This window comes from Oncorhynchus tshawytscha, linkage group LG05 (genome assembly GCF_018296145.1).
Source record: "Oncorhynchus tshawytscha isolate Ot180627B linkage group LG05, Otsh_v2.0, whole genome shotgun sequence".
NCBI lineage: Eukaryota > Metazoa > Chordata > Actinopteri > Salmoniformes > Salmonidae > Oncorhynchus > Oncorhynchus tshawytscha.
In genome coordinates, this window is record NC_056433.1 from 11,815,676 (window position 1) to 11,842,154 (window position 26,479).

The following is a 26,479-nucleotide window of genomic DNA, read 5'->3' on the forward strand; positions in this document are numbered from 1 at the left end:
CTCCCTCGACCGTAGTTTACAGTTGAGATGAGGTTTTGATGTTGGTGTGCTGTGCCTTTTTTCCTCCACACATAGTTGTGTGTTCCTTCTAAACAACACAACTTCAGTTTCATCTGTCCACAGAATATTTTGCCATTAGCACTGTGGAACATCCAGGTGCTCTTTTGCGAACTTCAGATGTGCAGCAATGTTTTTTTTGGACAGCAGTGACTTCTTCCATGATATCCTCCCATGAACGCCATTCTTGTTTAGTGTTTTATGTATTGTAGACTCGTCAACAGAGATTTTAGAATCTTCCAGAGATTTTTGTAAGTCTTTAGCTGACACTCTAGGATTCTTCTTAACCTCATTGAGCATTCTGTGCATTCAGCGCATCTATGGAAGACGGCCACTCCTAGGAAGAGTAGCAACAGTGCTGAAATTTCTCAATTTATAGACAATTTGTCTTACCATGGACTGACTTTTAGAGATAGTTTTGTAATCTTTTCCAGGATTTATGCAAGGCAACAATTCTTAATCTTAGGTCTTCTGAGATCTCTTTTGTTCGAGGCATGGTTCACATCAGACAATGCTTCTTGTGAATAGCAAACTCACATTTTGTGAAGAGTTTTTTATGGGGCAGGGCAGCTCTAACCAACATCTCCAATCTCGTCTCATTGATTGGACTCCAGGTTAGCTGACTCCTGACTCCAATTAGCTTTTGTAGAAGTCATTAGCCTAATGGTTCACATACTTTTCCCAAGCTACACTGTGAATGTTTAAATTATGTATTCAATATAGACAAGAAACATACAATAATTTGTGTGATATTAGTTAAAGCACACTGTGTTTGTCTATTTTTGTGACTCTTATGAAGGTCGGATCAAATTTTATGCCAAATTTATGCAGAAATCCAGGTAATTCCAAAGGGTTCACATACTTTTTCTTGCCACTGTAATACTGAACATTAATAGACAAGAACAGAACTACATGACTTTTAAAAAGGCACACGTAGCCTACATATCAATGCATAGACACAAACTATCTAGGCCAAATAGGGGAGAGACGTTGTGCCGTAAGGTGTTGCTTTATCTGTTTTTTGAAACCAGGTTTGTTGTTCATTTGAGCAATATGAGATGGAACTGTACGCTTTCTTGCATTTGTTCTGGATTTGGGGACTGTGAAAAGACCCCTGGTGGCATGTCTGGTGGGGTAAGTGTGTGTCTCAGAGCTGTGTGTAAGTTCACTATGCAAACTATTTGGGATTTTCAACACATTAATGTTTCTTAGAAAAATAAGAAGTGATGCAGTCAATCTCTCCTCAACTCTTAGACATGCATAGTATTTATATTAGTCCTCTGATTAAAATAAAGATTAAGACGTGCCGCTCTGTTCTAGGTCAAATGCAACTTAACTAGGTCTGTCCTTGCAGCACTCGACCACAGGACTGGGCAATAATCAAGATAAGACTAAACTAGAGCCTGAAGGACTTGCTTTTTGGAGTGTTGTGTAGTTCTATTAGATAAATAGATATGAATCCACAATATGGCAGAAGTTGAAAAGGCATAACACATACGTTTTCTCAACGACAGGTTATGGTCAATAATATCAAAGGCTGCACTGAAATCTAACAGTACAGCTCCCACAATCGTGTTATTAGCAATTTCTTTCAACCAATCATCAGTAATTTGTGTCAGTGAAGTACATGTTGAGTGCCCTTCTCTATAAGCATGCTGAAAGTCTGTTGTTAATTTGTTTACAGAGAAATAGCATTATATTTGGTCAAACACCATTTTCCACAACAGTTTGTTAAGTGCTGGCAGCAAGCTGATTGGTCTGCTGTTAGAACCAGTAAAGGCTGCTTTACCACGCTTTGGTAGTGGAATGACTTTGGCTTCCCTCCAGGCCTGAGGACAAAGACTTTCCTCAGGGCTCAGATTAAAGATATGACAGATAGGAGTGGCTATAGAGTCAGCTACCATCCTCAGTAGCTTTCCATCTAAGTTGTCAATGCCAGGATGTTTGACATTATTGATCGATAACAATTTTTCCGCCTCTCCCACACTAACTTTACAAAATTCTAACTTGCAATGCTTTTCTGTCATTATTTGTTCTTTAATGTATGAGTACGATGGCTCACTGTTAATTGTTGGAATTTTCTGTCTAAGTTTTCCCACTTTGCCAATGAAGTAATCATTAAAATATTTGGCAACATCAAATAAGGGAGGGGGAGACAGGGGAGAGAGAGGTGGAGAAAGGGAAGAGAGGAAATATGGAGAAGAGAGAGCAGAGAAAGACAGCAACAAAGAGTGTCAAAAAAGGAACGAGAAAGAGAAGGATGAGAAAAGAGAGAGAAAAAACCATCATATTCCATCCATGTCTGGTCTAGTAGTGTATGTTAGACTATGAAGTCCTATCCTTGATAGTACTGAAGGGTTAAATCTGTGCTGTCAGTCGTTGTGACTTCAGTAACGGAGACAGAGACCTAGCCCTTCAGTGATGCTGCTGTGAGGCTACAGACATACAGAGACCTAGCCCTTCAGTGATGCTGCTGTGAGGCTACAGACAGACAGAAACCTAGCCCTTCAGTGATGCTGCTGTGTGCCTGTATGGGGCTACAGACAGACAGAGACCTAGCCTTCAGTGATGCTGCTGTGAGGCTACAGACATACAGAAACCTAGCCCTTTAGTGATGCTGCTGTGTGCCTGTATAGGGCTACAGACATACAGAGACCTAGCCAGATGTGTGTTTACCAGTATGGTGGAGACACGGAGGGATTTGTTAGCCAGAGAGTCTGTGATGTTGGTTGTCTTGCTCTTGTGGTTGTCCGTCATGTTCAGGCCACTGGGAGGGTCCCACGTTCCTATCTGTGGGTGACACATTTCTCATGTGATAAAATGGTAATTAGTGAAGCACGATATGACATTTTTGGCCGATACCGATATCCAATATTTTCCTTGCCAAAAAATCCCGATACCGATAACCGATACCGATAACCGATATTTAAAATGTTAGCGGCCTTTAAGCATTCTAGTACAGTTAAATAGTTAACACACACACATGGACACAGCGGTCTAAGGCACAGCATCTCAGTGCAAGAGGCGTCACTACAGTCCCTGGTTCGAATCCAGGCTATATCACATCTGGCCATGATTGGGAGTCCCATAGGGTGGCACACAATTGGCCCAGCATCGTCTGGGTTTAGCTGGGGTAGGCTGTCATTGTAAATAAGAATTTGTTCTTAACTGACTTGCTTAGTTAAATAAAGGTTACACACACACACACAGACACACACACACACACCACACTTACCAAAAGGTTATTTTGTTGGCATTTACGCATGTCCCCATTACCAGTAAAACATAATCATAATAATAATCATAATCTATTTATTTCACCGTTTTGGTCTTTGCTATGGAACGTTGTTTTGGTCTTTGCTATGGAATCCCGTTTGGGTCTTTGCTATTGAATCCCGTTTGGGTCGTTGCTATGGAATCCCGTTTGGGTCTTTGCTATGGAATCCCGGTTGGGTCTTTGCTATGGAATCCCGGTTGGGTCTTTGCTATGGAACCCCGTTTTGGTCTTTGCTATGGAATCCCGTTTGGGTCTTTGCTATGGAATCCCGTTTTGGTCTTTGCTATGGAATCCCGTTTGGGTCTTTGCTATGGAATCCCGTTTTGGTCTTTGCTATGGAACCCCGTTTGGGTCCTTGCTATGGAATCCCGTTTGGGTCTTTGCTATGGAACGCCGTTTGGGTCTTTGCTATGGAATCCCGTTTGGGTCTTTGCTATGGAACCCCGTTTTGGTCTTTGCTATGGAACGCCGTTTTGGTCTTTGCTATGGAATCCCGTTTGGGTCTTTGCTATGGAATCCCGTTTGGGTCTTTGCTATGGAACCCGTTTGGGTCTTTGCTATGGAATCCCGTTTGGGTCTTTGCTATGGAACCCCGTTTTGGTCTTTGCTATGGAACACCGTTTTGGTCTTTGCTATGGAATCCCGTTTGGGTCTTTGCTATGGAATCCCATTTTGGTCTTTGCTATGGAACGCCGTTTGGGTCTTTGCTATGGAATCCCGGGTCTTTGCTATGGAATCCCGTTTGGGTCTTTGCTATGGAATCCCGTTTTGGTCTTTGCTATGGAACCCCGTTTGGGTCCTTGCTATGGAATCCCGTTTGGGTCTTTGCTATGGAACGCCGTTTGGGTCTTTGCTATGGAATCCCGATGGAACCCCGTTTTGGTCTTTGCTATGGAACGCTTTGGTCTTTGCTATGGAATCCCGTTTGGGTCTTTGCTATGGAATCCCGTTTGGGTCTTTGCTATGGAACCCCGTTTGGGTCTTTGCTATGGAATCCCGTTTGGGTCTTTGCTATGGAACCCCGTTTTGGTCTTTGCTATGGAACACCGTTTTGGTCTTTGCTATGGAATCCCGTTTGGGTCTTTGCTATGGAATCCCATTTTGGTCTTTGCTATGGAATCCCGTTTGGGTCTTTGCTATGGAATCCAGTTTGGGTCTTTGCTATGGAACCCCGTTTGGGTCCTTGCTATGGAATCCCGTTTGGGTCTTTGCTATGGAACGCCGTTTGGGTCTTTGCTATGGAATCCCGTTTGGGTCTTTGCTATGGAATCCCGTTTGGGTCTTTGCTATGGAATCCAGTTTGGGTCTTTGCTATGGAACCCCGTTTTGGTCTTTGCTATGGAACGCCGTTTTGGTCTTTGCTATGGAATCCCGTTTGGGTCTTTGCTATGGAACGCCGTTTTGGTCTTTGCTATGGAATCCCGTTTGGGTCTTTGCGTGTCAAAAAAAGAAAACAATGACCAGTAGATAACACTATTTGATGTGTCAAATAAACTTGTTGACCAATCAGAACCTGAATATGACTGCATATGACTGTTTTTATTTGATTAATGGTGGTCGGACCCATCTATGTGAAGCTAGCCACAATAAGGATTAGCCGCAATAGTGGACTTTGAGGTTAGCCTTCAAAATAAAAGTATGGCATAACTAAACTATTTGAATTAATTTGCATCACTGCCAATAACATACTTTTATTTTGAAGGCAAACTGCAAATTATACTATTGTGCTTATTCCTTATTGTGGCTAGCTTCACAACACAAAACCAAGTCCGGTCAAGCCTCACTAACCTGATGAAGCTAGCTGGCTGCTTCTGATGATAGCTTTGGGCAACAGGGTTAAGTAGCTGGCTAACTATTTATTTCCATGAACTGAAGGACAATTTCAATAGGCGAACAACAAGTGGCAACCTAGCTAATACTTACTCACAAGGATTCCTAAATCATTGCCAAGAATAATGAAAATGACTGCAGTTTCTATGGGTCATTGCTTTTAGGCTGGTTGTATTGGTGCTAGCTAGGTACCAAGCTAAAGCTAGCTACCCCAGACATTGTGGTCGAACAAATGATGCTTTATTACCAACGTGGTATTGCAAACTCATCGTTCGTGTCCTGTGTTTGCTTGTTTGCAGACTTTTTTGTACAGCTTTTGACAGTATCTTTTTTGACATGCAAAGACCCAAACAGCATTCCATAGTATGTATGTTGTGAAGCTAATAGCAGTGACACTATTACTGTGTAGGGCAACATCTGAAAAATAACGCACTTGGTAGTGTGTACCGGTGCTCGACCAGTCGGTGAAGGCCAACATCACCCACGACAGAGAACGGTTGATTGTCAAGGGCAATAAATTCCATTATCTTGGCTTTAATGGATTTCGCCTTTTGAGTTGTCTCGTTGAAATGTTTTTATTCTTTCAAATGACTGCTCGACTTGTTGACTGTTGATCCACATATCAGACATTGTGGGCTAGTTTAGGGATGCTGTGTTGCACATGAAGCACAACATTTTTGGTGTCATTACGTCATGTACCTACGTTATGTAGATATGCATGTCAGCTTTGACATCGGTTTTTCCCATCGGCGTTAAACTAGACATCGGCGGAATCAGATGTTGGCATTTTTAGCTAATATCCTCCGATTTCGATATGTTCACCGATATATCATTCATTCCTAATGGTAATTTATGTACACAGCACTGTGCCATCCTAAGACAGAACACCCCTTTCCTTAAGAACAATATGGTCATTAGAAGAAAAATATTCTCAATTATGTCATTATACTTGAACAATATGAACCAATCAGAAATAATGATGACGAGAAACCAGGAAATTGAGTAATGTAAAAAAGGTACATTGGTAAGCAAACAGTCAAAGTATTGTATACAGTGGTGAAAATACTCTTACCAAAATAGAGGACAGTAGAACAATATATACAATTTACATTTAGTTTATTTGACTATTTTTGGGCCGAAAAGTCAAAAACAAAGGAAACGTTTATTTAATTATATGTGCTGTGCTGTATTTTGTTGTGATAATTATGTTTTTAAATCAAATACATTGCAAAAACTTCAGTCTGTGTGATTGACTGGAGTGATGATCAGAGGGGCAGAGTTTTTACCAACATTAAGACAGGGGCAGAAGTATGGATAGATTTTCTCAGTGAAGGTGCAGCCAGTGACAGAGTAGATATGACACCTGGCCTCCACATCGTAAAAGGAGACCTGACCCTCCTCATAATCCCCAAACACCCCCACCTTCTGGGGCTTCTCTCTGAGGAGGAAGTTGACAGCTGGGTCATCATTAGCTGCATAAAAATTTGTGTTCCTCAGCCATATGGTCCTGTAGCCATTCTCAGAACCCAGGAAAATGTCATTCTTCCTGTTGATGGACTCTTTTGGCCACTCCTAAATCACATTTAGTCTTCTCCTTGACTTGCACCTCATAGTATAATCTCCCAGAGAAGCCATCTTTTCCCAGGACACTGGCACCCTTTGAAAACCTCTTTGGCTTGTCAGGGAGATTCTGTTCTCTAATTCCATATCTGACTTGTTTTCTGTCATTAGAGAGGATGAGAGAGGGGTGGGCTGTATCAGGGTCCAGAGTGACATCCACTGACCACTGCTGCATCCACTTCAGTTCAGCACCACACAACTTCTTAATTTCACTCCTTATTGTCTCATGCAGCTGAGACACAGCTCTCCTCATCTCAGACTGCGGGGGAACACTGATCTCAGACCAGTCCTTGTTAGGTGGAAGGCTGCAGAGGGATGGGGAGCTCTGAAGGAGGTGGAGGTGGTCCTCAGTGTGTGACAGCTGCTTCAGCTCACTGTGTCTCCTATGTAGATCAGTGTTTTCCTGCTCCAGATTTATAATGAGCCCTTTAGCCCGCCTCTCGGTTGCTTTCTACTTCTCCTCAACTACCTCAATGAGCTCAACCTGGCTTCTCTCAATGGAGCTCACCAGAGCAGTGAAGACCTGCACGCTCTCTGCTATCTCTCTCTCTGCTTCTCTCTTGCTGATCTCTACCGAGTGTTTCATTTCCTGAACCTTCTGCAGTCACTCCTGGATCATCTGCTGCACTTCTGCCTCTGTCTGCCCCAGCTGAGCCTTCTTTTTCCATACTCTTCTTCTAGAGGGACAGTGTAGTTACTCTTGTGGTCTGTTTTCTTGCACTGGACACAAACACACATCTGATCAGTCCTACAGAACAGGTCCAGAGGTTTGTCATGTTCCTTATACATCCTGTCTTCCAGGTTCTTTACTGGGTCAATCAGCTCATGTCTCTTCAGGGCTGGGGCTATCTGATGAGGCTGCAGGTGAGTCTCACAGTAAGACTAGGCATGACTTCAGAGCCTTCAGCTTTGTCCCAGTGCACACGTCACAGGCCACTCTCCCAAGCTCGGCAAAGTTTTGGTCTGGGCTGCGGCTAGCTCTCAGTTGAACTGACTTCCGGAACTGAGCAACCATCTCAGAAATGAAAGCAGTGATGTGCAAATCTCAGGTCTCCTGTCGAATTTCTTCTGACAGATTGGACACTGGCACAGGTCATCACTGTCCCAGTACTTTCTGATGCAGGCCATGCAGAAGTTGTGGTCACTGGCTCAGAGAACACATCCAGACAGATAGAGCACAGGAAGTTCTCTTCAGAGAGGAGATTGTTGCATAACGCCAAATCTAGACAGAGACCAAAAGTGAAACCATTGAGCAATTCCTTGAATCTCTCAGCTCTCGTAGTTGATAATTCATGAAGTGTATTTGAGTGTAAATTAAAAACTAGTTGTAAAAATGTCATTATGATACAAGTTAATCTTGATAAATGGTTTCACCATAGAGATTGGAAATCGTCCTAAATGAGTCGTAAAACAGGTAAAGACATGAACACGGTAGTTAGTCAGTCGTCTCCTCTCACCTGCTGTCTGTTCTTTCTGTTTGTGAAAGAGGTCTGGAGAAAGTTAGTTCAGAGAGATTAGTAGGTCTAAAGAGTCTGAGAAACCTTCTCTGAGAAACCTTCTCTGTGAAACCTTCTCTGTGAAACCTTCTCTGAGAAAACCTCTCTGAGAAACGTTCTCTGTGAAACCTTTTCTGAGAAACGTTCTCTGTGAAACCTTCTCTGAGAAACCTTCTCTGTGAAACCTTCTCTGTGAAACTTCCTCTGAGAAACCTTCTTTAGTTTCACTTCAGCAGAATGACTTTAAAATGTTCCTCCCCATCCGATACTGCTATTGGCTACAGCCCTGAATCATAGAGCTTTTCCCAAATGTACCACAAGTTTGGTTAGAGTTTTGGTTTCTTTTGTTTTCAAAGATATCTCGGTATGTTTAAAACACAACTTAACCTTATGGAAAAGTAAGTTACAGGTATTTGGAAAGAGTAAAGGAAAATCCAAAGAAATGTTGAAAACACACACACACACCTTTTCCAGTCCGTCCTCCTTAAGACTGATCACGTCCAGGTCGAAGTCTGTCCTCAGTCCGTTGGTTCTGTTGAAGAGGATTCGTCCAGTCAAGCCATCCCAATGGGCCTAGAGAGAGACACACACACACGCACACACACACGCACACGCACATGCACACAGACACACATGCACACGCACACGCACACAGAGACACACGCACACACGCACACACAGACACACACAGACACACACACACACACACAGACATACAGACACACACACACACACACACACAGACACACACAGACACACACACACACACACGCACGCACGCACGCAAACACACACCACCCAATTCAACTAAAAAACTAATCCAAAGTGTCCAAATTGTATCCCTCAATTACCCATAAACCTACATGCTCTTTCATTGTATTTCAATCCAAAACCATAGCCCCACAATGTTTCCATTTCAATTAGCTAGCCGTTCCATCTGGCTCTCTCCACACTGTCTGCATTTCACAACAACAGACAACAGAGAGGAGGCTTGTTTGACAGGTATAAGAGGTCATTACGCTGTGAAGTTGGTTAGTGGTGCTTGAAGTTTCACTTCAAAGTGATTGGAGGATCAGAGAGACAGCGTGGGGAGAGATGAGAGATGGAGCGGAGAGGAGGGAGGGAGGAGGGGAAGAGGGAGGGAGGAAGGGAAGAAAGTACAATGGTTCATTCTGTAAATGACCTACAATAACACCGCACACACAATGAAAGCGCTCTCGTCTGCAAAGCGAATGGCTGACCTTAGTGACTGGCGTTCGAGAGATGTAACAGGGCGTTGATATAGACACACGCCGAGATATGGTTATGCAGACAGGTAGAGATGTCTTCCTTACATCTGTCTCTATTATGCGTGATAGGACCACACACACACACACACACACACACACACACACACACACACACACACACACAGTGTCCTCTGTAATTATTGGGACAGTAAAAATGTTTTATTCTGTTGGCTCTGTACTTTGGATTTGAAATCAAACAATGACTATGAGGTTTAAGTGCAGATTCCAAAATGACAATACATTATTTAAACACTATTTTTTTTACTACTTTAACACACACAAGTGAATTTGTCCCAATACCTTTGATTCTCTAAAATGTGGGGACATATATTTTGTATTTGTTTTGTTATACAAAGTTGTATTTATTACAAACAAACAAAACTGTAATACAGACCTAAATGGGTTCACAAGCAATAGTCATCACCTCCCAGTCATAGAAACTACACGACAAATAAAATGTGTCCAGATTCTAGAATTGTTGTTTCTACCAGTGATCCTAGAAAGCATTTGTTCATGCGATGTTACCTCCAACATTGAATCTATCCACGGTTTCAAAGTAGGAGTGGCATAACCCTTCCAAATTCTAAGGATTACTCTAGCTGCTGTAACCATACCAACAGTGATCAGTGGTGGGAAAAGTAGACAATTCTCATAATTGAGTAAATATAAAGATACCTTAATAGAAAATGACTCAAGTAAAATTGAATGTCATCCAGTAAAATACTACTTGAGTAAAAGTCAAAAATTATTTTTTTATATATATTCTTAAGTATCAAAGTAAAAGTATAAATCATTTCAAATTCCTTATAAATTCCTCAAACCAGACGGCACAATTTTTAAAATGTTATTTTACAGATAGCCAGGGGCACACTCCAACACTCATACATAATTTACAAACGGAGCATTTGTGTTTAGTAAGTCCGCCAGATCAGAGGCAGTAGGGAGGACCAGGGATGTTCTCTTGATAAGTGTGTGAATTGGACCATTTTCCTGTCCTCTTAATTAACCTTTACAGGATGGGTGTCCCTAAACTGGGACGGTTGTTGCTAACGTGCACTAATGTGACAAAAATGACGTTGTATACAACAGCCAACTTTCTGGGACATCGACATGTCTTATATGGGCAGAAAGCTTAAATTATTGTTAATCTAACTGTAGTGTCCAATTAACAGTAGCTATTACAGTGAAAAATACCATGCTATTGTTTGAGGAGAGAGTACAACAACAAAACACTTTTATCATGGAAACTGGTTTGATACATTCTCCTCTGAAGGTAAATAATGTACTTACATTCAGTAATCTTGCTCTGATTTGCATAGCATAGTTTTGTTTGAGAAAACCCCCGGCCATCTGGATGTGTGAAAGTTAGTGTATCTGCTAGTGATCCATCATGTATGACATTCCTGGGAGTGTGTAAACTTACATTTTCTTATTACCATAACATTTTTGTATGTTCTCTGTAGTTATGACCTTGAAAAGGTATCAATTGACCAATTCGACACATTTGGGCATATTCCTGGCAGACTTGATACAAAATATTGTGCAGTAATGTAATTCTTCACTGGATCAGTCTGAAACTTTGCACACACACTGCTGCCATCTGGTGGTCAAAATCTAAATTTCACCTAGATTCCTATCTGAAAGTATTTGCATTTTAAAGATGATGGAACAAAAATAAAAACACATGTTATTTTGTTTGTATTATCTTTTTTCAGATCTAATGTGTTGTATTCTCCTACATTAATTTCACATTCCCACAAACTTCAAAGTGTTTCCTTTCAAATGGTATCAATAATACGCATATTCTTGCTTCAGGTCCTGAGCTACAGGCAGTTAGATTTGGGTATGTCATTTTAGGCGATCCTAAAATCCTTTTTGCGATCCTAAAATCCTTTTTAAATGTAATGAGTACTTTTGGGTGTCAGGGAAAATGAATGGAGTAAAAAGTACATTATTTTCTTTAGGAATGTAGTGAAGTAAAAGTTGTCAAAAATATAAATAGTAAAGTAAAGTACAGTACAGATACCCCCAAAAACTACTTAGGTAGTACTTTTTTACTTAAGTACTTTACACAAAATCCAAATTTGTTACATTAGTTAACTCTGTTCTAATGCCCAGGAGGCATATTCTCGGGGAAACTAGAATTGTTAACCACAACCATTCCTTCAGATATTTCAAAACATCCTTCCAGAAAGGTAGCAATAATGTACATTCGCATACTGTGTGTTAAAATGTCCCAGTGTCTTTTTGGCTTTTCCAACACAGAGAAATGTTGGTCAGACTCATTTTATGAAGCCTTGTTGGGGTCCAATAAAACCTATGTAGAATCTTATATTGAGTAAGTCTCCTCCTGGCTTCCCTTATGTTCCTGCCTGAGCTGGACAAGATCTTCTACCAGGTATCATCCTCAATTTCACACTTAAAGTCAGTTTGCCATATTGTTCAAAAGTTTTTCCAGTCTTTACTCTGCAGATGGCTAAATATTGAGTAAAATAATTCTGCTTTAAGTTTGGGTAATTCCAAATACTCCGCTATTGGGTTATTTCCTGGATTTTGTTGATAGCCGGTTAACAAACATTCAAACTCATATTTCCAGAAATGTCCCTTGTCTCCCACATCATATCGTTGTACCAAATCTGAGTACGACATTGAAACCTCTTTGTTGTACAGATCACCTATAGTATGAATTCCTTTCATTGGCCATCATTTTCAGTACACAGACTTCCCTCCTATCTGTAGCCTCGGATTGTGCCTCAGTGATGAGTATCCTTTAAGATGTGAAATTCCACATATCTTGTGTAATGTCCTCCACGCCTCTTTTGAGTGTAACAAAATTGGGTTAGGAGTTTCAACAGACTTCTCCCCTGTAAAGTGCTGATATTTCTAAACGGTTCACCCGATATGGATGAAAATCCCCTCAAGTTAGAGCTGACAGTCAGCATTTTAACCTCACAGTCGTTGTTTGATTTCAAATCTAAACTGTTGAAGTATAGAGCCAAAAGAAGAAAAATAGCTTCACTGTCCCAATAATTAGGGAGGGCACAGGATAGTAACACACACACCTGCATCTACACTCACAGGTATGTCGTCACATACACAAAAAGGATAACACAGCCATAGATTCACACGGTGCATATATTACCCACTGAAGGTGAAAAGGGGGTGTGTTCAGCAGAAGATGTGGGGGGGGGGGTCTGCTCCATTAACCCAGGGGGTGATTAGAAAAGGCCCAGTGTGTCACCTGAATTGACTGATTTTAAATGGAACTGTCCCCTGGTTTCCTGTCCGAGAGTTCAGGGTTTGTTGGGTCAAACAGGGATGCTGCTGGTAGCTGGGTGGTCCAGTCGGTTTGTGCTTTAGCTAACTCCTCTCAGTGTTCATTCATTGTCATGCCAAACATGTACAGTATGTGTTGACAATGCTACAGCGCAACAGAATGAATAATATGTGTACACAGTGCTTTATAGGTAAAGCTGTCTCAAAGGGCATGGGATTCAAATGAATAGAAGACACTCGGAGGAATATATGAAAGATACTCCGTATATTTGACGTTGTGTATGCTACTATAGCACACAGTATGGCTTGATTGCATGAAGTCATAGTAACTCAATTCATCATATACTGTATGTCAATGAAACTTGAACATTTTGCACTACGGTACCTCTTTGATGAGGCTGATGAAGCGCCCCCCGAAGCGCCAGGGTTTGTGGCGGTTGCACTGCAGCGAGCTGACGGTGATCTGCTGCGACTGCTGCACCGCCACAGCCACAACGTGCACCGCGTCGAACATCAGCGCTGCGTCCGTCTGCACAGAGGTAGTTGTGATTGTCAGAGCGTTATTACATCATGAGACAAAAGGTTTCTCTTGCAAAAGAGATTTGATTAAATCTCCATGAGACAACCTGTGTAAAAGGTTACATCAAAATAAAGAGCATTGTTATGTCAGAGCATGATTACATCATATGAGGCATTATGACATCGGATCATTATTAAGAGCTGTACAGACACAGAGCTATGGGCTATGGATGTTTGCTGAGTACCCACTTGTCCCTCTAGTCAAAGTGGCTAATGCCTTCACACACAAGGGCGACAGTCGACGGTGACCATAGCAACTAAATAAACAAACATTATCGATGTGCGCAAAGTGAATCGCTATAACATCATAAACATGCATAAAAAAGTATTTACATCCAACACAAATCATAAACCCAAAAATAGATTAGAAAACAATGATTTGCTAGAGTGGCAAGTTAGCTTGTCCTGCTCAACAAAGATGGCACCGCTTCAAAAAATAGAGCAGAATCCTATTTCCTTGCCTCGGCTGAGCAGCTTCCAAGGGCCCGAGCACCTCCAACCTTTCTTTCTGGATAGAATTGGATTCATTGAAAATGAATGGGCCACCACGCCTGTCACTTCTGTCTGCAAGTGCCTGTAGGCCTACTTCATCCAGGCCATTATGATGTCTGAATATTTATACTTCATAAAAGCCAATAATTGATGGGCTCCCTTGGTATTGTGATGTAGCTGGAACATTATGACATCTTGAAGCATCCCTCAAGAAACATAATGACATACTTATTCCGTCAGCAAATGATTCCATTACATTCACTGAATCATACATCTATTTAAGTGAGAGGGACATGAGCAAATGACATCGTCAAATAAACTGCATCGTAATGAATGTACTGTATTCTTGTGCTTCCAGCCACATGTCTATGTGGGCAACCTGGATTATTTAAATAAATTGTAGGACTTCACGGGCTATGTACTGTATACAGTTAACTGCAATTCAGCTCTTAGCTGCAAATGTGTAACATGAGTAAACAAGAAGAAAACAAAGAGCGGCTGAATCATCCACTTCCCTCTGCATATCTTTAGGAGGACTATCTCTCAGTATAAGAGAGAGTAAAGACTAGAGAAGATTATCCAGCCAACCACAGCCTTTAGAATAGCCCAGTCGGTGTCGCATCCAATGAGAGAAGCTCTCTCTGGCCGGTCAGCCTGTAACTGTGGAGACTAATGGCTCCTGATAGCTGGGCCCACTCCCTGGAGAGCGAGGGCAGAGCGGGCGCTGCTGCAGATGGCACACGGGCTACAGTGTCAGTCAGCTCCACTCCAAAACAACACACTAAGTAGATGCAATGTGGGCACGCTATCATGTTCCCTCTCTGAGTAATACTTTGTCCATGTATCCTCCTAGATGGGGAGATACACTACAGAGGTAAATTATGTGCTATTGCAAATATGATCTTGTCTGATTGTGGGACCAAATCAGGATGATTGTGTCTGATTTCATCTTGATATTTAAAGTGACAACATGACACTTCAAAATGATAGTTTCTCAATCCAGCTGTACGCCTCAATCTAAAATGAATGGAAGAGAGAAGCACCATGTGATTTCCAGATTTGTGGTGCGTATCTTTTTAGGGCTGAAGTAGACGTTGTAACTAACAACCCACTGGGCAAAAACTGATTGGATTTCCATGTAATAAGGCCTCCTGGGTGGCGCAGTGGTTAAGGGCCATCAGAGACTCTGGGTTCGCGCCCAGGCTCTGTCGTAACCGGCTGCGACCGGGAGGTCCATGGGGCGACGCACAATTGGCCTAGTGTCGTCCGTGTTAGGGAGGGCTTGGTCGGTAGGGATGTCCTTGTCTCATCGCGCACCAGCGACTCCTGTGGCGGGCTGGGCGCAGTGCACGCTAACCATGGTTGCCAGGTGTTTCCTCTGACACATTGGTGCGGCTGGCTTCCGGGTTGAATGCATGCTGTGTTAAGAAGCAGTGCGGCTAGGTTGGTTTGTGTATCGGAGGACGCATGACTTTCAACCTTCGTCTCTCCCGAGCCCGTATGGGAGTTGTAGCGATGAGACAAGATAGTAGATACTACAACAATTAGACACTAAAATTGGGGAGAAAAAAAAATGTGTATTTGTAAAATGTAATTTCAACAACAAAAATGATATGTAATGATGTGGAAAACTGATTGGATTTTCAAAAAGTCATCAACGTAAGGGAATATCTTATTTTTTTCCACCCAACTTTTAACTTAAATCCAAAGACATGGTTAAAATGTTTGTTGATTTTAAGTTGAATCAACTAGATGTTGAAATTACGTCTGTGCCCAGTCGGAAGCTGTTATGGTTACTTGTTATGAGAACACGTTGTGAGTTCCAACACAGGCACTCCATAGCCACATCCATATTCACTTCCTGGTTTGAGTGGAAGGAAGCCATCTTGTCTACAGGTTGTAGTCAGACAGTTTCGTAACTAGGAAACTGTTTATACAGTGTAAACCCCAATGTGCTGTCATTACTCAAAACTTCTGAGGAAACCCATTGCACTTACTATATCTGAGTACAGTTACTTCTTAAAGTGATTTTGTATTCATTAATCAAACCGATAGAGTCACTGTGATCTTGCAGGGCAGGGTTGTCAAACTCATTCCATGGAGGGCCTAGTGTCTGCAGGTTTTTGTTATTTCCTTTCAATTAAGACCTAGAAAACCAGGTGAGCGGAGTTCCTTACTAATTAAATAGTCAACCTTAATTCATCAATCCAGTATGGAGGGCGGAGCGAAAACCAACAGACACTCTGCCCTCTGTGAAGTTAGTATGACACCTGTGCTGTAGGGGGTCCAGATTTGAGTTGTGTCAGCATAAACATTTTGAGTCATCCCCCCCCCCCCACTAAGCCACGCCTCCAATATAATTTCCAAGTGTGCCTTGCCTTTCTGAGTGACTTGTAGAGTTACCACCCATGACTGTATTTGTTTTCAGTCCTGTGGCCTTCACCAAGAGTTCCTAGGCGAATGTTATCATTACAGTTACACTCTTTATGACAGTACATTAAAGATCTCATAAGGCCTTATTTTGAGGCCTAGCTTTAACCTAATACAGTGGCCATGAAACACATGGTTTACAGGCATCAGGCTTGCAAGTTGGGTTGCAAACCTCTTTCCAATAGGGATTTCTAGAAAATCAGGGACATTTTCCAGAATTTTGCAACCCTACCTGCAAGTTACATTATACTGGCTTCCAAAATTATGTGTAATTCCAATTGGAATCCAGCCAGAGTTAAGATATTCAACCGTTTCTATTCACCCGCAACCTGCTTTCATACTGACTGCCAGGTTTACGAACAGTGTGAGGAGACTACCTACGCCATTTAAACTGGAACAACCATTTCAGTAACAGGTGCATAAAATCAAATGAAATTACTGGATTAGTTATGTTTAAAATTGATTTAATTTTATCTTTGTGTAGCATAAGATAAATCAATCAATCACTCAATGTACATGCAGAAACACAGATATTCAAAGCAATTCCAAAAATCTACCTGCGGTAGAGCACACTGCATTTGAGTTAAAATTGACTTGGGGTTCACAGTGTAGTTTAAAAAGCCTTGGGGTTTACTGTATAGTTTAAAAAGCTTGGGGTTTACAGTGTAGTTTAAAAAAAGCCTTGGGATGTACAGTGTAGTTTAAAAAAAGACTTGGGGTTTACTGTGTAGTTAAAAAGACTTGGGGTTTACTGTGTAGTTAAAAAGACTTGGGGTTTACTGTGTAGTTAAAAAGACTTGGGGTTTACTGTATAGTTAAAAAGACTTGGGGTTTACTGTATAGTTAAAAAGACTTGGGGTTTACTGTATAGTTAAAAAGACTTGGGGTTTACTGTGTAGTTAAAAAGACTTGGGGATTTACTGTGTAGTTAAAAAGACTTGGGGTTTACTGTATAGTTAAAAAGACTTGGGGTTTACTGTGTAGTTAAAAAGACTTGGGGTTTACTGTATAGTTAAAAAGACTTGGGGTTTACTGTGTAGTTAAAAAGACTTGGGGTTTACTGTGTAGTTAAAAAGACTTGGGGTTTACTGTGTAGTTAAAAAGACTTGGGGTTTACTGTATAGTTAAAAAGACTTGGGGTTTACTGTATAGTTAAAAAGACTTGGGGTTTACTGTATAGTTAAAAAGACTTGGGGTTTACTGTATAGTTAAAAAGACTTGGGGTTTACTGTATAGTTAAAAAGACTTGGGGTTTACTGTATAGTTAAAAAGACTTGGGGTTTACTGTGTAGTTAAAAAGACTTGGGGTTTACTGTATAGTTAAAAAGACTTGGGGTTTACTGTATAGTTAAAAAGACTTGGGGTTTACTGTATAGTTAAAAAGACTTGGGGTTTACTGTATAGTTAAAAAGACTTGGGGTTTACTGTTAGTTAAAAAGACTTGTTTACTGTATAGTTAAAAAGACTTGGGGTTTACTGTATAGTTAAAAAGACTTGGGGTTTACTGTATAGTTAAAAAGACTTGGGGTTTACTGTGTAGTTAAAAAGACTTGGGGTTTACTGTATAGTTAAAAAGACTTGGGGTTTACTGTATAGTTAAAAAGACTTGGGGTTTACTGTATAGTTAAAAAGACTTGGGGTTTACTGTATAGTTAAAAAGACTTGGGGTTTACTGTATAGTTAAAAAGACTTGGGGTTTACTGTATAGTTAAAAAGACTTGGGGTTTACTGTATAGTTAAACATACTTGCGGTTTACTGTGTAGTTAAAAAGACTTGGGGTTTACTGTGTAGTTAAAAAGACTTGGGGTTCACTGTGTAGTTAAAAAGACTTGGGGTTTACTGTGTAGTTAAAAAGACTTGGGGTTTACTGTGTAGTTAAAAAGACTTGGGGTTTACTGTATAGTTAAAAAGACTTGGGGTTTACTGTATAGTTAAAAAGACTTGGGGTTTACTGTATAGTTAAAAAGACTTGGGGTTTACTGTATAGTTAAAAAGACTTGGGGTTTACTGTATAGTTAAAAAGACTTGGGGTTTACTGTATAGTTAAAAAGACTTGGGGTTTACTGTATAGTTAAAAGACTTGGGGTTTACTGTATAGTTAAAAAGACTTGGGGTTTACTGTGTAGTTAAAAAGACTTGGGGTTTACTGTATAGTTAAAAAGACTTGGGGTTTACTGTGAAGTTAAAAAGACTTGGGGTTTACTGTATAGTTAAAAAGACTTGGGGTTTACTGTATAGTTAAAAAGACTTGGGGTTTACTGTGTAGTTAAAAATACTTGGGGTTTACTGTATAGTTAAAAAGACTTGGGGTTTACTGTGTAGTTAAAAATACTTGGGGTTTACTGTATAGTTTAAAAAAGGCCTACTTATATGTTTGGGGGGTTTTCTATGTGGACTTTTCATTCCTTTGGATTATTATGAAGACTATCAAGTGAAGAGGTCAAATCAATACTTGTTTCATTTCTCACAGTTGGATTATTTGGATGTTTTGCTTATTTGTGATTTCTTTTGGTTTTGGAATGATCTGAATTGAACAGTTACTTTCATTGGAAGACAGACATTGTTTCTGAACTAAAACAAATATGTGACTTATCGTTTTCATTTGTGATTCAGAGACTGAGCGTATTGATTTCAGGGAATTATGGTTTGATTCTGAATGCAAGCTGAATAATTTCTGAATAGAGATCATTCTTTACATGACATCTATGCTCTCCCTTGTTTTTTGAAAAGTGCTGTTGGGTTTACTGCTAACTAACCTTTATCGTGTCTAATTTCATTTTATACATGATAAACCATAACCCTACCCTTACCCTAACCCTAACCTTAACTATATCCCTTACCTAACCCTAACCCTTACCTTAGACATTTTACATTTCAACTTCAATGGGGTGGCGTCAGAGTTGGGATTTCCCAAGGATCCCGTTTAGATATTTCCCTCCCGCCTCTGCCATATCATATGAACTATTGAAATCATCCACTTCCAAACTCCAATTTAACTGAAGCTATTGAGGGCGTAGCTCCTTTCGAGCTGTCAGTGTAAATGGATCTGTCAGAGGAGGGTCAGGCAGAAGGCCGGGGTGAACAGCAGGGGGTCGTCTCAGCCTCGGCACAACTCTGCTACTCTCCTTTTCTAGTTTATCTCTCTGGGCACAAAGAATCCCATGTGTTATCTGACAGACAGCTCGAGAAGAGAGGAGAGAGGGGGAGGGAGAGAGATAGGGGAAAAGAGGGAGCAATAGCAATAGAGAGGGAGGGAGGGAAGGAGGGAGAGAGATAGGGGAAAAGAGGGAGCAATAGCAATAGAGAGGGAGGGAAGGAGGGAGAGACAGAGAGCAAGAAAGACAGAAGGACAGAGATATAAGAAGAGAGGAAAGGAGGAAAAGAGACAGAAAGGATGGGGTAAAAAGAGACAGAGTCAGCATTCAGCCCCCTGCCAGTCTTCCACTGTCGGCGTTGCTTTGGAGTTTGAGCCCTCTGGTGTCAAAGCCCAGATCAGATGATCTGATATTCATCCATCCCTGTTGATTCTTTTATCCCCAGAGCTTTGAGAGAGGTCAGTGTTATCTACACAGCCTGTCAATATGTATGTCTCTTTGTTGCCCCTGTGTGTTTGTTTGCTGGTGTGGGGAGTGGGGGAGAGGGGGAGCGTGTGGGGGGAGAGGGGGACTGTGTGTGTGGGGAGAGGGGGACTGGGTGGGGAGGGGGGACTGTGTGTGTGTGGGGGAGAGGGGGGACTGTGTGTGTGTGGGGAGAGGGGGGACTGTGTGTGTGTGGGGAGAGGGGGGGACTGTGTGTGTGTGGGGAGAGAGGGGGACTGTGTGTGTGGGGAGGGGGGACTGGACTGTGTGTGTGTGGGGGAGGGGGGACTGTGTGTGTGTGGGGAGAGGGGGGGGCTGTGTGTGTGTGTGTGTGGGGAGAGGGGGACTGTGTGTGTGTGGGGAGAGGGGGGACTGGGGGACTGTGTGTGTGTGGGGAGAGGGGGGACTGTGTGTGTGTGGGGAGAGGGGGGACTGTGTGTGTGTGGGGAGAGGGGGGACTGTGTGTGTGTGGGGAGAGGGGGACTGTGTGTGTGTGGGGGGGGAGAGGGGGACTGTGTGTGTGTGGGGAGAGGGGGACTGTGTGTGTGTGGGGAGAGGGGGACTGTGTGTGTGTGGGGAGAGGGGGACTGTGTGTGTGGTCACAATCACATAGCTGGAAAACTCTACTGAAGTGGCTATGTATTTGTTGTAAAAATTGGCAGCGATTTTGCAGCATGCCATTTTTTTTATTTTACCTTTATTTAACTAGGCAAGTAAGTAAAGAACAACTTCTTATTTACAATGACAGCCTAGGAACAGTGGGTTAACTGCCTGCCTTGTTCAGCTCTTGCAACCTTTCGGTAACAAGTCCAGCGCTCTAACCACTAGGCTACCTGCCGCCCCGCCCAGTACAGTGTGTAAACGTGCATTTTTATGGGCTAGTGCTGTTGCAACTGCAACAATGTTTTTGTGTATACCATGTCAAAGGCTTTACCGTGTCAAAGGCTTTACCATGTCAAAGGCTTTTTAACTCAATCCATATGACTCAGCTCACTGATAACAGACAGTGTATTCTAGAAATGACCGTAATGCTTTTGAATCAGCACTTTTACAAGAGAGCAATGAACTAAAGTGATACCAGCTGATAGACTAACCTGAAAGTGACAATCTGACCATCCACTGCCTTTTAAATGACCTTTTGTGACAGAACCCTCTGTACGTATCGTTTCATCCATATCAAAGCTCTTTTGTAAATTGTAGATGTAGAGTGGTGTCTCTTGCCATTGAAACTGGTCGATACACAAACACTCCTCTTGATAAACGTGTGGGTACGTTTTGTAACAGTGGTTCCATTGAAACTGGTCGATACACAAACACTCCTCTTGATAAACGTGTGGGTACGTTTTGTAACAGTGGTTCCATTGAAACTGGTCGATACACAAACACTCCTCTTGATAAACGTATTCATCTTGATAAACGTGTGGGTACGTTTTGTAACAGTGGTTCCATTGAAACTGGTCGATACACAAACACTCCTCTTGATAAACGTGTGGGTACGTTTTGTAACAGTGGTTCCATTGAAACTGGTCGATACACAAACACTCCTCTTGATAAACGTGTGGGTACGTTTTGTAACAGTGGTTCCATTGAAACTGGTCGATACACAAACACTCCTCTTGATAAACGTGTTTCTGTCATGCGTGGGTACGTTTTGTAACAGTGGTTCCATTGAAACTGGTCGATACACAAACACTCCTCTTGATAAACGTGTATGTACGTTTTGTAACAGTGGTTCCATTGAAACTGGTCGATACACAAACACTCCTCTTGATAAACGTGTGGGTACGTTTTGTAACAGTGGTTCCATTGAAACTGGTCGATACACAAACACTCCTCTTGATAAACGGGTACGTTTTGTAACAGTGGTTCCATTGAAACTGGTCGATACACAAACACTCCTCTTGATAAACGTGTGGGTACGTTTTGTAACAGTGGTTCCATTGAAACTGGTCGATACACAAACACTCCCCTTGATAAACGTGTGGGTACGTTTTGTAACAGTGGTTCCATTGAAACTGGTCGATACACAAACACTCCTCTTGATAAACGTGTGGGTACGTTTTGTAACAGTGGTTCCATTGAAACTGGTCGATACACAAACACTCCTCTTGATAAACGTGTATGTACGTTTTGTAACAGTGGTTCCATTGAAACTGGTCGATACACAAACACTCCCCTTGATAAACGTGTGGGTACGTTTTGTAACAGTGGTTCCATTGAAACTGGTCGATACACAAACACTCCTCTTGATAAACGTGTGGGTACGTTTTGTAACAGTGGTTCCATTGAAACTGGTCGATACACAAACACTCCTCTTGATAAACGTGTGGGTACGTTTTGTAACAGTGGTTCCATTGAAACTGGTCGATACACAAACACTCCTCTTGATAAACGTGTATGTACGTTTTGTAACAGTGGTTCCATTGAAACTGGTCGATACACAAACACTCCTCTTGATAAACGTGTGGGTACGTTTTGTAACAGTGGTTCCATTGAAACTGGTCGATACACAAACACTCCTCTTGATAAACGTGTGGGTACGTTTTGTAACAGTGGTTCCATTGAAACTGGTCGATACACAAACACTCCTCTTGATAAACGTGTGGGTACGTTTTGTAACAGTGGTTCCATTGAAACTGAAACTCCTGCCTTCCTTTAGTGTAGATTAAACAACCAAATTAAAGGATGATGGTTTTTTGTCAGCTATCCAGTCAAAATACAAATTTTTACGGTCTTGAAAATGAAAATAAGAAATGATGTGTAATTGGTTTAGGTAACAATAATGTAAATGCCTGCGCCAAAGCCAGTTTTTAGTGTCTCAAAATACCATTTGAATGGTTCAAAATGTGGTTTAAATAAAAATGTGTATTTTGTATTATTTTATCATTGTGGAGTGTCACTTAAATACATTTTCCTTACTCTAACTCTAGCTGTCCTCAAGCTCCCCATCACTCGCTTTGTCACAGTCTTATTCCCTATGATCAGAACCAACATACATATACACTGAGAGTACAAGACATTAAAAATACCTTCCTAATATTGAGCTGCAGGATGACATGGAGTCCCAGAATGAAACGGGAGCAACTGGGAGCTAAAGATACAGCTAAGCGGCTAGCTAACATTTAGTTAGCTGGCTAGCTAGAGCTGGGGGCTAGTTCCAGCTGTTGACTTTACTTTGGATGCTTTATTTGATTTTATTATTATTATTATTAAGTACCAGATTTAATAAAATATGGTAATGTCTTCACTTTTTCAATCCCTGGATTTGCAGCAAACATTGGACTACCTAACATTTTATTGATATTTAAATGGAGGTATGTTGAAGTTGGAACGTGATTAGTTGGGGTTGGGTGATTAACATTAACCACGTCCTTGTGTCCCTATTTCCCTAAACCACTGTAGCCAGGTTTTATTTTCAAGTTTGGCTGCACAGCTTCACAAGTGTTATTTCTCTTGGTTATATCGCCTTTATTTTTTTCTGCTTTCTAGTTATTTTGTTTGGATAACCTGATTGGAATAGATTTTATTTAGGAGAGATAGGCCCAAGTTCTGGAGACCTACTACATAGCTATGTTGTGTGGATGTCACGCTTCTCAGAAACAAAGAGGGGGGTCTGCCCCCCCTACATTGGAGTTTTCCAAGATGGCGTAGCTGTCAGACGTCTTTGTCCTCATCCTGTCGTGTCCCAACCACTGCTAGCGGTCATCAGCTAACCTTTAGCTCAGAAAACTCTCGGCAATTTGCACAATGCGATTCAAACCAGAGCATACGGACCTATTTTCTCTTCATATCCCCAGATTCTCATTGCAAGCTCTCAACCTTTTCACCTGGATCATCACAGCTAGCTAGCTGCAATCTGAGTGGCTACCCCCGGCTAACTGTCTCTGTCCCGAATTAAGCACCAATTAGCCTGGAGCTAGCCCGTGCTAGGCCCATCTCCCGGCTAGCTGAAGAGGTCCATCAGCCACTCTGCAATACCTATTTTGCCAATTGGTCCGGAACCCTTTTACTGCCGGTACGGAGCTTCTTCACGACTGGACTACCGACGTAATCTGCCCGAGGGGGTTATTCAACTGGCTCCTACGTCATGACGTCCCCTGAATGCCCATCTGCTAGCCTGCTAGCCGCAGCCCGCTAGCTGTCTAGAGCATATCGGACTGTTAGCGAAATAGGTCCATCGGCCAATTTCTTGGGCCACTATACCTATTTTGCCAATTGGCTTGGACCCCTTTTACTACACGAAGACCTGCTTATCCATCACGTCTGGACTACCGACGTAATCTGCCCGAGGTTTTTTTTCCTCCAACAGGCCCCTCCGTCGCGACGTCCTCTGAATGCCCATCTGCTAGCCTGCTATCAGGGGCCCGCTAGCTGTCTAGAGCATATTGGACTGTTAGCTGAAGAGATCCATCTGCCAATATCTTGGGCCACTATACCTATTTTGCCAATTGGACTGAACCCCTTTGTTACATGGAACCCTACTACTCCATCACGACTGGTCTATTCGACGTAACCGCACGAGGAGGCTATAACAGACTTCCTCCATCGCGACGTCCCTATAAGTCCCTTCAGCTAGCTTTCTAGCCCTGGCCTGCTAGCTGTCTGACTAACTACTCACTGGACTCCTATGATCACTCGGCTACGCATGCCTCTCCCTAATGTCAATATGCCTTGTTCATTGCTGTTCTGGTTAGTGATAATGTCTTATTTCACTGTAGAGCCTCTAGCCCTCCTCAATACGGCTCAGCCAACCCGTTAGTTCCACCTCCCACACATGCGGCGAGATCAGCTGGTTTAAATGTTTCTAGAGACAATATCTCTCTCATCATCACACAATGCCTAGGTTTAGCTCCAATGTATTCACATCCTACCATACCTTTGTCTGTACATTATGCCTTGAATCTATTCCATCGCATACAGAAACCTTCTTCCTTTACTCTCTGTTCCGAACGTACTAAACAATCAGTTATTATAGCCTTTAGCTGTACCCTTATCCTACTCCTCCTCTGTTCATCTGGTGATGTAGAGGTTAATCCAGGCCCTGCAGTGCCGAGTTCCACTCCTAATCCCCAGGTGCTCTCATTTGTTGACTTCTGTAACCGCAAAAGCCTTGGTTTCATGCATGTTAACATTAGAAGCCTTCTCTCTAAGTGTGTTTCATTCATTGTTTTAGCACACTCTGTCAACATGGATGTCCTAGCCGTGTCTGAATCCTGGCTTAGGAAGACCACCAAAAACCCTGAAATTTCCATCCCTAACTACAGTATAACCTTTTCCGACAAGATAGAACTGCCAAAGGGGGCGGAGTTGCAATCTACTGCCTTTACTATCCAGTTCTGTCTTACTATCCAGGTCTGTACCCAAACAATTCAAGCTTTTACTTTTAAAAATCCACCTTTCCAGGAACAAGTCTCTCACCGTTGCTGATTGCTATAGACCACCCTCTGCCCCCAGCTGTGCTCTGGACACCATATGTGAATTGATTGCCCCCCCCATCTATCTTCAGAGCTCGTGCTGCTAGGTGACCTAAACTGGGACATGCTTAACACCCCAGCCATCCTACAATCTAAGCTTGATGCCCTCAATCTCACACAAATTATCAATGAACCTACCAGGTACAACCCCAAATCCGTAAACACGGGCACCCTCATAGATATCATCCTAACCAACTTGCCCTCCAAATACACCTCTGCTTTTTTCAACCAAGATCTCAGCGATCACTGCCTCATTGCCTGCATCCATAAAGGGTCTGCGGTCAAACGACCACCCCTCACCACTGTCAAACTCTCCCTGAAACACTTCTGCGAGCAGGCCTTTCTAATCGACCTGGCCCGGTTATTCTGGAAGGATATTGACCTCATCCCGTCAGTAGAGGATGCCTGGTTATTCTTTAAAAGTGACTTACTTACCATTTTAAATAAACATGCCCCATTCAAATTTTTTGTAACCAGGAACAGATATAGCCCTGGGTTCTCTCCAGACCTGACTGCCCTTGACCAGCACAAAAACATCCTGTGGTGTACTGCATTACAATCGAATAGTCCCCGTGATATGCAACTTTTCAGGGAAGTTAGGAACCAATATACACAGGCAGTTAGGAAAGCCAAGGCTAGCTTTTTCAAACAGAAAATTGCATCCTGTAGCACACACTCAAAAAAGGTCTGGGACACTGTAAAGTTCATGGAGAATTTGAACACCTCCTAGCAGCCCACTGCACTGAGGCTAGAAAACACCACCTATAAATCCACTATAATTGAGAATTTCAATAAGCATTTTTATATGGCTGGCTATGCTTTCGCCCTGGCTACACCTACCCCGGTCAACTGCCCTGCATCCCCCACTTCAACTCGCCCAAGCCTCCCCAATTTCTCCTTCACCCAAATCCAGATAGCTGATGTTCTGAAAGAGCTGCAAAACTGAACCCCTACATATCAGCCCGGCTAGACAATCTGGACCCTCTCGTTCTAAAATTATCTGCTGAAATTGTTGCAACCCCTATTACTAGCCTGTTCAACCTCTCTTTCGAATTGTCTGAGATTCCCAAAGACTGGAAA

The 26,479-nt window shown here is 42.2% G+C and overlaps 1 protein-coding gene across 1 annotated transcript in view; it reads right to left on the reverse strand.

Annotated features, from left to right (window-relative positions):
- The window catches only part of LOC112249829 (glutamate receptor ionotropic, kainate 2-like), a 174,923-nt gene that overhangs the window by 52,009 nt on the left and 96,435 nt on the right, over positions 1-26,479 (reverse strand). Inside the window, exons 8-10 of the mRNA XM_042321472.1 lie at positions 13,231-13,374; positions 8,746-8,853; positions 2,734-2,847 (exon numbers count right to left, since the gene is read on the reverse strand). Of these exons, the coding sequence (XP_042177406.1) occupies positions 2,734-2,847; positions 8,746-8,853; positions 13,231-13,374 (366 nt within the window). The remainder of the gene's footprint in view (positions 1-2,733; positions 2,848-8,745; positions 8,854-13,230; positions 13,375-26,479) is intronic.